At 38.2% G+C, this 13,897-nt stretch overlaps 1 protein-coding gene across 1 annotated transcript in view; it reads left to right on the forward strand.

The window, feature by feature from the left end:
• Window positions 1–248: 248 nt before the first annotated feature.
• The window catches only part of bicc1a (BicC family RNA binding protein 1a), a 70,264-nt gene continuing 56,615 nt past the window's right edge, over window positions 249–13,897 (forward strand). Inside the window, exon 1 of the mRNA XM_008429252.3 lies at window positions 249–838. Coding sequence (XP_008427474.1) covers window positions 640–838 — 199 coding nt within the window. The 5' untranslated portion in view covers window positions 249–639. The remainder of the gene's footprint in view (window positions 839–13,897) is intronic.

Consider the following 13,897-nt stretch of genomic DNA (forward strand, 5'->3'; position numbering starts at 1 on the left):
GTTGGTTCCCTGTGGGATTCAAGACGGCTTCGTGTTTCCTTTTGTTACTATAAAAAACTTTTGAATGCACATGTTTTGAGGTGTAAAAGTGGCTGTAGCCGCTTCTTTCAAGTGATGCATGAAGTTGCTCAACCAGAAACAACAAATGAAATCCAGAACCTTTCTCGGAACCAGTAAAAGTTGAGAGATCTTCGCAGGAACCCGGGGAGGAGGAGGGGGTGGGGGGGTGTTCTAAAACTTTCTGGGAGGAGTCTGACACGTGAAACTTTCCCGAGGAGCTGCTTGGTATGTGTGCTGGTAGAGGCTCCGTTAACTCTGCAGACAGACGAACAACAGCGAGCGGATCTCTGAGCTGCTGCTGCTGCTGCCTACTTTTAGGAGTCTGTCCAATGGGGGGAAAAACGACTGGGCTTGAAGTAACCGCGGAGGAAAAAATATAAAAAAATATATATATAAATAATAAAAACTTCGACTGCCCTACAATGAGCACGCACGACGCCTCGAAGTGACGGATTTTTTTGTTAAAGTTAACAGACGTCTGTTTTTTTATTTTTATTATTGTCTCTTTTTTTATTTATTTAACTCTAGCTTTAAAAGTCAAATCGCTGTGGCCCCTGGAGAAAGTTACCGTGCGGCGCCATGGCTGCCCAGTGCGACACTCTGAGCGGATACTTGCAGCAGCAGCAGTCGGACCAGGGCTCAAACAGCGAGCGCAGCACCGACTCCCCTCTCCCCGGATCAGAGGAGGACCTCAGCGGGCCCCATCCGCTAGCAGACCCGGAGTGGACCGAGGAGAGGTTCCGTGTGGACCGTAAGAAGCTGGAAATCATGTTGTTAGGTAAATGAATAATAATAATAATAATTAAAAAAAAAGAACTCCAGTGAAGTTAAAATGTCCTACTTTCAATATTTGTAACAAAGTAGCAACTACCCGACTCTTTCAGATACTTAATTGATAGGCAAGTATGGTTGTAGTGGCGGACATGTTGGTTTTTCTTGATACCATGTGGCACAAAATTAAGTTTCTTGTGCATTATTTGGAAGAATCAATCAAAGCAATTAAGACAAGGCAATTAATGTTTCCAGTTATTGCTTTGTGACTTTAACGCCAATACATAAAGTAGCTGAAAAGGAAAGCAAATTATAGATTTTTTAAAAGAATTTGTCGGTGGATGAGGCCCTAAATTTAAAGAAGTTAAAAAAGAGTTTCCCTGTTAAGTCATGAAAGTTGTAGCCGAACTTACGTGCTCTGACCACAAGGTGTCGCCACACAAGTTCCTGTTTGCTTCCATGTGTGTTTGTGGACTAAACTGAAGTTGACCTGAACATTCAATTTACTTGCTTCCCAGCAGAAGAGTCTGCTTATGCGAACAGGTGATGAAACCGGTTGGGCACATCTCAAGGTTTTCATGTTTTAGTCTTTCTTTATTCTTTATTTATTTCTCCATTCAATATGGTTGCTTAAAACGTAACTGATTCCGGCGGAGCTGCGAGGAACAGTGTAAGCTTCTCTTAGCATTAGGACTGGGTTAGTTTTAGAGCGACACTGTTTTATAGCCTTTAGTATAAACCTTGGCATTTATGTCAAAATCTGAAACAAATCCACAACATGATTTCAATGGCATATTTAAGGCAAAAACAGCAATCATTCCCATTTCTGCACTGTGATCATCCTATGTTGCATCTACATATGTAATATTGCAAAGCACAGTATTGTGGGTGATATGGCTTGAAGTTTTATCACAATGTTTCGTGGTACTATTGTGATGATAATATATGTACTGATAAGAACTATTTTTTTTTTCTGAGGTGGCTGTGACTGAAAGACTCTGCTATCATAGCCCCACAAACACAAATACCTCTCCTGAAAAACATATTCATTTGCAATACGCTTCAATAGGACACCAGTAACATAAAAAGTGTGATTTGTATCACCAGACTTCACAATGTAGCTGCATTAAATCATATTTTTAAATTTATTGATACTCATTTACACTCTCATTGAACAAACAGTGGAGTAAACAGTACAAATAATAATATTGACAATATGAACAGATTAGGTTTTTTTTAACATCATCAGTTGGAAATAATTGTGGTGATGATAAGTCAAAATACTTATCATGACAAGAAATTTATCACGATAAGTGATAAACTGTATTGCATAGACGGCTTAAAGGCAACATATTGTAGGCTGTAACACTTCAGAGGTCATGTATTCAGATTCTGCTTCCTTATAAACTGACCGCATGCATTGACCGCCATTGTCTTTAAGACTCATTTCTCATGTAGATTGTGCTGACTAAGATGCTAAAGTCCAAGGATAGTGGTAGAGACAGTGTGTTGATGTAAAAAGAAAATGTGAGTAACGCCTGGGTTAATCACAATCAGTGATCAACCCATTCAATATTAATATTCAGACATAATATTGCAGGTTTATGATCTAGGACTGCATACAGTTATTATCTATGTCATATTAAAAAACAGAGTAAATACCTGCTAAATTTAGAAGTAGTAGTTTTCAAGGGCGTATTTTGCTAAATATACTTTTTGTCAGTCTGCTACAGAGTAGCACAAATGTAATAGCATGATATTATTTGGTTAATTACTCTATTTACTCAGGTAGCTGGTCTACAGTCAATCTACATACATGGCTTTCTAGTAGGGATGCATGATATTATTGGCATTGTATGGGTATCAGCCGATATTAGCTGTAAAATTTAATATTGGACATCAGCCATTGCGTCAAAATAACTCACCGATATAAAAGGTGTCGTTTTTATAAGCAAACCAGTGACAATGATGCCTGCAGCACAGCACAACGTCATGACGTCACGCGTGTCTATCTGGTCTGATCACGGCGGGAGAGCAGGACTAAGTGAAAATGTCAACGGTGTGGAAATTTTTTAAAGTGTCGGGAACTGATAGCAAAATTGCTATTTGTGGTGAATGCTCAGCATCAGTGATGTGAGGAGTAGCGACAGCAAAGTCCTACAACACTTCAGACCTAGTTAACCATCTCAAGAACCACCATTCTGACCATTATGATGATGTCATGGTGGCCAAAAGGGAAAGCGAGAGAGCGGTTAACCGTGGAGGAAAAACATTAAATAAAAACTTCACCAGCAGTTGATTCTACAAGCCTTGGATAAATACCAGTATTGCGATCTGTTATCGGCCAAATGAGTTTTAGTTTATCGACATATCGAATATCGACCAAATATCCAATATTGTGCATCCCTACTTTCTAATGCTTCCCTTAAAGTGACTTTAATAACAGTAATAGCATGATGCTGCCATCATCATCATGTTTTTACCAGTTAATACAAAAATATTTATTCTTGTTTTTTGCTAAAGAAAGTATTTATAGATTTTTTTTCAAAGTGTAGAAGCCGTCTGTCAAGCAGTTGAGTGGCAGTGCTTATTGACAGGTGAGGGAGGGGCATAGCTGTATACTTGCTCTATTGACTCTATAAGGAACAGATGCAGTTCCCTGTAGAGTCTATGTCTCAATGCTGATAACTGACCCATTCATGTTTAGTAATAAGCCTCTCCCTCTGTCTGTGTCTCTCTAACAATTCTTGTGTGACGATAAACAGATATCCTGCAAGAAAGCCTGAGTTCATTTTGTCTTTAATTTCAAAACAAGGGTGCGTCATTTTGACGCATTGGCTTGGTGGAGCTGAAGCCGCTATCAGCATCACAGGAACGCAGTTGCTGCGAACTGCTTTGAAGCTGCTTTCTGTGTCAAAAGTTTGCAGAACAGAAAACATGGAATATTTCAAGTGTTTCAATGTTGCACTTAGTTTAAAGTGCATTCTGTGTAATGGGGTTTTAGGAGGCCATCAGTAAATTTTATGGTGTTCTAATATAATATTTTGGAAAGCAGCTGGTCTTATTCTGAACACAGACAGATGTGTGCATGCACACATGTGGCTCCCCTCGAGAATGTCCTGGTGGCTGCCTCGCTGCTCCGTACATTCCTCAAAGCTCCATGTCATCTCGAACTCTTCCAGGAAAACAACTTAAGCAGGGGCCGGCCCCGAGTCGGAGTCCTCCGGACATGCCATGCGCCACGTCACGCCAGCTTACCCAAACATTTCTGTTTGTGCTGTTCTACATCTGTGTATGCGACATGATGGAGCTGTCTGGGTGAATCTCAATAGTTTGTCAGTTTAGCCCCTTAGTTTTTTTTTCCCCCTGCCAACATCTCGTTTCCCAATCTTGTCTCTATTACGTCATGGCTGAAACGCCTCTTGTTGACTTTGCAGTTTGGATGCGGTGTGGAAACGTCTGCTCTGCTTCAGTCGCTGATCTGCCTGGTGGGTCGGAGCTTCAGACTTTCTCACCCTTGAAACTGCTTTAACTTTTGACCTTTGCCCCCTGCAGCAGTTAACAAAATATTTTATGTATGTGTACTATGGTGACAAGTCAGTAGAGGGTGCGCAGTAGAACTGTTTTACAAACTGTGATTAGTAGCTGCAAAAAAGTACAGAATTAGATCCTTTTTTTCCTCTTTTTAGCTTTATGCAAATCAATTTAGATCATAACAAATGATTCTCTCAGCCCCATCTATTTAAATCAGAGCTCTGTAACATCTGCTTGTGCTTTGATTGGATAGCATATATATTTGGATGTGGTAAGGCCAGAGTTTGAACCATAATGAAACCATTTTATGAGAACCCCAGTATATTTTTATATCCACTGTTATATCGACTGTAACGATCTCGCTGCTTTGTCTTTCCCGGAAAATTAACTGTGACGTGACCTTAGAGAGCGAGCCAAAGGGCATCATGCTGTAATCACTTCCCACGCAACAATAATTCAAATTGTTGGCTGCATCCAGGTAGTCTGTCTGCAGAACTTTGTTGTTTTCTTTTTAAGCCACACTGACCATCTGGTCTGGAATTGCTAAATATTGCAAATGCTACTGTGAATGGTGAAACTGTGCAGACTTGAACAACGGGGCATTGAAAACTTCTGCCACAATGTCAGTCAATAACTATAAAAAAGAAAGTTTCAGAAAGATTTTAACTAGATGATAATATTTTGTCTGCAATTATAATTAGATTGTTAATTTATATGCATTTTATGGGATTGACTCAAATTAGTGCATTATTGTTAGAAGTAGAAGTAGTAGAAGAAGTAGTAGAATACATGGTTTTAAGGAAACTTAACATTCTCAAAGGTCTGCCGGTTTAATCTGCCGCCCCTAGATAAATCCAGTATATCTGTCTTCAGAAGTCACATAATTAGGAATTATAGCCTGTTTGTAATTTATCATTTATCATATTAGGGTCAAAAAACTTAACATTTCAATATTATTGTTTCATTTCACCAACATTTTCAACCTTTTCTTTTTGTTTTTCCCAACCATCAAGGTTTTTGCAACTTTGTAGAATAGTGCATCATGGATATTATCGCAGTTCCAATTAAGAGACCCAATGTATCGTTGGTGTGCAGTGTTATTGCATGGTTTTAACATATTACAGCCAAACTGTAATATTTGTGTTTGCAACACTGCACACTCTGTTATTGCAGTGAAAATTTCTTCTCAACGCCGTCTGCATCTTCAATAATCTCTGAAGCCTCCACGGTTGTTCTGTGTGTTGTGTCTGTTTTAATGTGCATAACTGCAAATTCAATCTTGAAATTCCCTTTTGACGCATTAATATTTTTACATTCTGTAGAACTATAGAGAGTATTAGCCTTACTTTCTGTTCGTAAGCTATGTCTATAAAAAAGGAAATGTGAGCCTTAAGCTCAGTAAAAAGTGTTCCTCTGCAGAAGAAAGCTGCTGTTCATTTTGCGTGCTTGCAGTATGGTCCAGAAGCCAATCCATTCCAAGTGTAATGCGACGTTTCCACCAGGAGTAATTTCACCCTTTATCCACTTCCTGCGTTTTTATTTTTGTACCTGCTTTGACAATTGATGATTTTAAAGTGAGTTTCCCCATGCTACTCACAGCCTGCTGAATTGCAACACGGTTTACTCAGGGGTCAAAATCTCACATATTTCAAAAGTGAGTCAGCTGGCCCAAACAATGATCAGGAGCACAGTTAATGGAAACAGGATGCTCAGGGTTGTACACAAATGCATTATTGCAAGATTTCTATTAATTTTATATACATTTTTTATCTCTGCAATTAATCAAAAATAAATAATTTGATATTCATATATATTTTTGAGTATATGGGTATGAACTGGTAGTAGGGACGTCATAGATTGATCTCCTAAAGAGGGTACCCAGCAGAACACTAGCAGTTTGAAAATGCATGTCTATCCATTTTTACCATAATGGGTGGTAAAATGTACCTTAACAGTCAAATGTTTTCTTTATGTTTTCATTTTGACCTTGTTTTACCGGTATATATTCATATATATATATATTTGTTTTAGCTTGAACTAGTAGTTTTTCAAGTTGGAAGCTGAAGGAGTTGTGAATTAGATGCATTTATTTTAATTAGATTTTTGTCCAGCGATTTGTAGAGAAGAGTTCTGAAGTACTGCCCCTTCCCCACCTGTTGCTGCACACTGCTGTCAAGCTGGCAGATTAAAGACTATTACATTTTCCAATGTTTACAATAGGAAATATATACTGCTTAAAAAAATAAAGGGAACACTTAAACAACACAATATAACTCCAAGTAAATCAAACTTCTGTGAAATCAAACTGTCCCAACGAGGGTCCCCGTTGTCAATCAGTGTTGCTTCCTAAGTGGACAGTTTGATTTCACAGAAGTTTGATTTACTTGGAGTTATATTGTGTTGTTTAAGTGTTCCCTTTATTTTTTTGAGCAGTGTACATTTTTCTTGTAAAATATAGATAGTCATGGAATGGAAACTAAAGGCACGCCACCAATAACTGATATTTAAGGTAATGCTGTTTTAAAACTAGGTGACAAATCCCAAGCAGCATGCCCAAACCATTTTTTACTAAATGCTACTACAACATGACAGTCTCATTCTGACCCTTGTCTAATGGTGAGAATATGGAAAAACTGGCACATAAAAGTGCAGAACTAGAGTTGAGTATCATTGAAGTGAAATATCTCCCAGTAATAAACCCTAATCTACTCGCTTAAACTGTTGTTTGGGTCAGATATTGTGCATGGCCTCCCTGTCTTTGCATGGTTTACATCAGGAAAACATGGAAATTATTAGCTGCTCAGCAACTAAAAGTTTAGCATTTGCATCACTGGCAAGTGGCCTGGGTTTCCAGGGTTTTAGATCAGTAAGTAGAGAGTGAAGTGACAACAAAATCTCACCCTGAATGGTCTCTGGGCTTACAGTTGTACTCTTGGCACGCTTTATAAGAACTCCCCATTTAATGCCTTGGAGACTTTCACAGAGACACGAAAGCTTGAAAGATGCTGCATGAGAGTGAGCATGTGTGTGTGTGTGTTTTTCTGTTGGTTTATTTTTAAATTCATCCTGAAAAGCTTAAAACGTAGCTTTGGAAAGAAACAGCATTTTCTCTCCAAATAATCATGATTTAAAAAACAAAAAAAAACATAACTTTTTAATCCTTCTCTCTGTGGACGGGTTTTCTTCACTCAGACTGGTAATGATAGTTCTGTGGTGGTTGTGATTAAGCTCAGACTCCTGGTGGGACAGTGTGTGTGCACATCGTAACAACATGTTTTCTGCGAAACAGTGACAACAACCCACAATTAGGCTAAGTGAATCATTTTCCTCATTTACCTAATTTGCTTTCCCCCTCTGAACCACCACCTATTATAGGGTTAGAGGGACAGCAAGGTTGTTTTATTTATTTTTTTCATAAAAGTGCAATGATTTTTTTTGCAATTTTATCAATAGCTGTAAATATGTTTAATGTAAACTATGTTTGTCATAGCCAAATAGTTCCAGTAACTCTTGTGCTTTCTGGCTGTTGTTTAGTTTATGGAGCCATGAGACAGGCGTAATATTAGTAAATTGTTGCAATAACAATTTATTGGTTCACAAATGGTGAAACAGTGAGGCTAAGTGATGTTTTTTTCAGTCTGATCACTGTAGTAAGGCTGGGCTGTATCCACTTTTTTGTTTTTCATTAAGTGTTTACCAAAATTACCGGGTATACAATTATGCTATTTGTCTAGACGGGCTTGTGATGTCACACAGACAAGATTAATGTATTCTTTTTAGATTTTGTGATAAAGTGTTGCACAATTGTCAAGTGGAATGGAAATGTTAAAGGATGTCAAAGGTCTGACTGGGTCATTCCAACATGTGACTTAAGGCTGCACAATAGAAAGTCTTGCAACTAATATAGTAATGGTAAAATACTGCGATGAGCATATCAGCTGCCAATGGGCAATGACGTTCGTTTGAGCATCTTATGCCGTGAGACTCTGACAAACTGGCTGAATATTACATTAGCATGTAAATTACAAGTTCATTATGCTTGGAAAACATTATTGAACACCTATTGCTCTCAGTCCTTTGCGATATGAATATTGCATACACAATATATTGTGATATATTCTGCCACCTTATTGTGAACATCTTTTGTTGCTGCTAAAAGGAGACCCTCCTCTTCAGCCTGTATTTAGCCCCAGCTTTTCATTAACACTGACCATTTTCTCTGTCCCTGCTGAAGAAATGTATCTCCACAGCATAATGCTGATGCCACCATGTTTTACTACGGCGATGACGTATTAAGGGAGACATGCATTGTTATCCACAAAATATAGTGTTTGACATGTAGCTCAAATGGATTTGTTTCAATGTATTCTGACCTGAGCAGATGTCCCCTACGCAGCTTGATTTTCTTTCTTCTTATTGCTCCTCCATAAAGGCCAAACTTTGTAGTGGGCATGACTAATATTTGTCCTGTCAAAGATTGCCACACCTGTACTATGGTTGCCACAGCTGCAATGGTTTTGTGATTGACGTGTCAGCTTAGTAGGGCAGTCATGTCGTGGCAGAGTTCCAGTTTTTGCTCTTTCATCAGCTGATGGATTGAATTGTGCTTTGTGAAATGTTTGAAGCTTGACAAATTGTTTCATGGTAAATGTGCTGTACTTGTGTAGTGATTTATCTTGTCCAAACTGCTTCACACTGCATTCATCCATTCATGCACACATTCACACACTGATTGTGGCAAGCTAAGCTGTCACCACTGCTGCCCTGGGGCCGACGGACAGGAGCGAATCCTAACCCTGCTTTAACTTTTTCATGGACTTGTCTGTTGTGTTCCTTGTTTCTCATTTTGCTGTTCATTCATGTTTTCTAACAAACCTCCAAGGCTTTCACAGAGCAGCTGGATTTATATTGAGATTAAATAACAAGGTAATAACAATAATAAGGTCACACCATCGGTTTCTAGGTGGGGAAATAACTTTTATTTAAAAAGTTTTTTACATACACATTCAAAATGTTACCATGTTGTGACAGTATAATACGAGTCAGATAATCGGTGAAAAGATCAGTCTTCTCCACCTCCTCCCTGAGCTACTATTGCCATCTGAAGAAACGCACCGCTTCTGATCAAAAACAACCAATCATAGCCAGGAGGAGGGTCTTCATGCTGCCAGTCAACCTTGTGTATGCGGTGCTCAGTGTGCTAATGGCAGAGAAACAACTTACTGTTACAGGAAAACTGTTTGTCTGCTGTCATCAGTGGCCGCACTAACTAGCCATCAGGCTCTGCTGATGGGGAGAATCTGTATTGTGGCAGAGAGAACGGGGAAGGTGTGAGCAGCGCATACACAAGATTAACAATGCTAAGACCCTCCTCCTGACTCTCATTGTTTTTGACCAAGCTGTGTTAGTTCTGTAGTTAGTCCTTAGAGCACTGGAAGAAGGCAGAGGACCTTCATTTTTTTTCCCAGATTATCTATTTCACAGCCACAACATAGTGACAGTTTTAGTAAATATGTAAAAATATTTTACATACATACCCCATAGGGTAGAGTACTACCACCCAACCCTAATAGTCAGCCTTTCTTTTTTAGTTTTTAATGCTGTAATGTTGCTTACATTTAGCAATAGTTATATTAGGTATATTTGCAATAACTGCTACAATATAAAAATGTGAACTTTTAGCCGGTATAAAAGAAATTATGACAAAAAAAGAACGAGTAGTTGATCTTGACCTTTGAAGAAAATTCAGCTATTGTCTTTTTCCTGTAACTCAAAGAATGACTTCATTAGGTTTTCCACCAATTCATAATGAGGGTACTAAGTGAAAGGGGCCTCAGCCTCCTCTTTCCCCCGGCTGCTGAGTAAGACTCGCAGACAGGAAGTGAGTGTCCTTCGGGGAATGTTCTGCTGGCTTTTCATTTTTTCCTTCATTCTCCCCTTTATTTCTCAACACTGACGGTTCTACACTGCTATGTTGTTCCATCAAACCCATGGTACAGTCACCTAAGTTTCCAGGTTTTGCCGGTCTTTTCCCGACCATACAGCTCAATACTCATTTAACCTTCTCACACAAAAGGGGAGAAATTCAGGCATCAGCAACTTTTAAAACAGCTGCAAATTGCAACACGTTTTTTATTATGTGCATCACAATGCATACAAGCAAATGGACTTTAGAAGTATTTGGTTTTTTGGGACGTAGTAGATGTCGTGGTACTTTTTTCATAAGTGATGAGACTAAAGTGAAAGTAAAGATGGAGAGGCTGGGAACTTGGAGAGAATCCTCTAACAGATTATTGTTGGATTGAAACATTGCAAAGAATGGAAAACAAGAGAGTGGGCCAGCAACAGAAAGGAAAATCCCTGTCTCGTGTCCAGATTTGGAAATCATCTGTCGTTCAGAAAGATTTGTATACCAGACTCTGACTGGATTTTATGCTGAATAAGTGTTATAGATGGCTGTGCCTTAACTCTTGATTTATGTAGAGTTTTAGATTCCAATAAGAATAGCTTACCTACTAATTGAACAATGTTTTTCCCCATTGTTTAGCAAAAATAAGATTGATTCACTTCTGTATGGACATTACTCCACTTTATTGTATTATGACGTCTGGGGAAATTCCTGGATTGAAGTGATGATGTTCATGTACCGTCAGTAAATTAAGTCAAGCTAAAGAACTGCTTTGATAATTATTGACTCTATAGCAAAAAATACAAGGAAATAACAAAAATATAAAAGAAATTAAGAATATTTTGTTTTAACTTGGGTATAATGGTTGCATATACTTTGGATATTTATCAGAATAGCAGTACAAACCTTAGTGACGCCAGAAAACAGCTTTCCTCTCAATGTGCGCATTTTCTGAAAACAAGCATCATTGCTGTTTTTTCTTCTTCTACACATTATCAGGTAGAAGAGCAGTGGCGTATTTGACGACTTTGAATAGAAGTTTTATAGTCGTAGGCAGTCACAAAACTATACTAATGTGAGTTTAGCGCTTATCAATGTTGTGGAAAGCATCAGTACAGTAATCCAGTGTTTTCCATTTACAATAAATGCCATGTACTTTGAAAGAATACATTTTTTTGTAGCCAAGCTGAAGTCCCTTTATAACTCTCAGTAGTAGGCCTGTCACAATAACAAATTTTGCTGGACGATTAATTGTCTAAAAAATTATTGCGATAAACGATAATATTGTTTCAAGACCTTTTGACACTGATTTAATGGAAGTGACTAATACTGCATGCGATTTCCTGCCATAGATGGATACACTTTATTTTCAAAAGAACACATAACACTGGAACTGATAAACTAAATCAGTTCCAGTGTTAATGGATTCTCAGTCTCCATTAACAAAAAACGTACTTGAATAAAAACTAAACAACATAAAGTCAAAGTGGAAATAAATATGCATTCAACCAAAAGAGTGCAGATTATGAAGTCTGTACACTATATTGCCTTTCAGTAATCACTAGATTTAAATAGAGAAGACGGGCACATCCCACTACCTATTGCAGTAGTTCATACTACACGATTTTTTGCCCCTATTTTCTCCTTACAATAATCTTAGATTGTTGGCTGATCTAAGATTGTCGCTGGTGATTTCGTAACCGATCATCCTGTAGTGTGATTTAGATCGTCGTGGCCGCTCCGATCTAAATCAGGGGTTTTCCCCGACTGGGAGCTTAACGCTGAATGTGACAGGTAGCCAATCAGAAAGCGCGGATTCTCCTCCGTGCTTTCTGAGGGGAAATAACGAGGGGAACCCCTAACAGTTGACATGGCGCAACACGAAGGCCAGCGGACATTGGAGATGATATGTGGAAACAACATTAATATTTATTCAACATTTCGTGCAAAGAATATAGAAATGACAAGGGGAGGAGTTGGAGCCAAATTTCTACCGCAGTTGATAAACCCGGTAACTTTTCAGCTATTCTTCGTTAACGTGGCATAAATAGGTTACAATGATTTTCATTCAGTCAGGACTTTATGCTGACTCTAGCCACATGCATCACAGGTAGATTCTAGTAAAGCATTGATTAATGCCCGATTTTAAAATTACAAATCCAGTTAACTGGATTTGTAGCCAAGTCAGTTAACTGGCTACAAGTCCAGTTAATTGGACTTATAGCCATTATTTTGTGCCCAGGTGGCTGGACACCACAAGGCACGATCGAACCTGATCGAACCGTTATACCTAGGATTTCTGTCGGCTAATGTGTGGTCTCAGGTTTTGAAAATGGGCCGACAATTGGCCGACAACTTGTGTAGTGTACGCTGGACATTACACTAAGAAAATAGGAAGGGAGGGTCAGTGGAGAGCACCGGAGTTGAGCCTTTTTTCCATAGACATAATATAAGGATAGACCGCTCTCGCCTATTGTCGCTGACGAGATTTAGGGCGGCCATCTTGGAGCGGTCCACCACTCCACTGTGTTTAGCAGGCACAATGACGTATCAGCGCATTTAATTGATCGTAACACACTTTTTTGTTACTGGAAACCATATTCAAATATCTATCAAAGCTACATTGATGTATAATGAGCACACAGCCGTTCATAATTTATTTAATAGATTATTTAGTAATATCAATGCATATTTATATAACTATACAAACACAAATAAATAATGATTAATACGGAATAATATATATTAATATAATAATAATAATATAATATATATATATCTTACTAGTGAAAGAATTACATATAAATAATAGTCTTTACCACTTGTGTAAACTTTGCTGGTGAATGTTATAACACATAAGTTTAATAATATGTGTTATATTGTTTCATTTCTAATATAGGCTCTTGTGTCAGATAATCTAAGTCAATGTTAGATAACAATTATTTTTTTTAGATTTAAGGAATCTCAGTTAGCCTTTATAGCGGGGCTGAACACCGTATTACACCAAGCACTGTAGCTAATATTAGCTGGTATCTCGCCGGTGGACATAAATACAGTAAAGTAATATTCTAATCACAATATATACACAATAATATGTCCATCTTACTTGTGAAATGTTGTCTATGGAGCCCTCACATCAATAGTCCATCGTAGGAGGGTATACCGCTCCAAGATGGCCGCCGTATTTCCTGCGCAGGAGCAGCCAAGGCAGGGTCTACTCTTATATTATGTCTATGCTTTTGTCATTCAGTGTCATCAACAGAAAGAAAAAAAAGGCAGGAAGAGATGATAAATCCGATAATTAAAATGAGGTCGATAGGTTTAATTTATCGTGCGATTAATTGATTTATTGTTTATTGCGACAGGCCTACTCAGTAGTCATTGGAATCATAAAAGTTAACAACATTCAGCATGTCCTGTAAAGGCAAACTTAAATACTGGTTTCATTTTTTTTTTTGTTGGCATCGCCTTTCTCACTCGTTCTCTCTTTCTAAAACATGCTGATGCAATTAAACAATTTTATTTAGCTTTGCTTGCATGTCAAATTCCTTCATGCTGGGCATGAGGTGGGTTTCAGAAGCTGTAATATAATTGAGCTTCACTCTACAGAAAACCCTGCATTTC

This window comes from Poecilia reticulata, chromosome 15 (assembly GCF_904066995.2).
Source record: "Poecilia reticulata chromosome 15, P_reticulata-male-v2, whole genome shotgun sequence".
Classification (NCBI taxonomy): domain Eukaryota; kingdom Metazoa; phylum Chordata; class Actinopteri; order Cyprinodontiformes; family Poeciliidae; genus Poecilia; species Poecilia reticulata.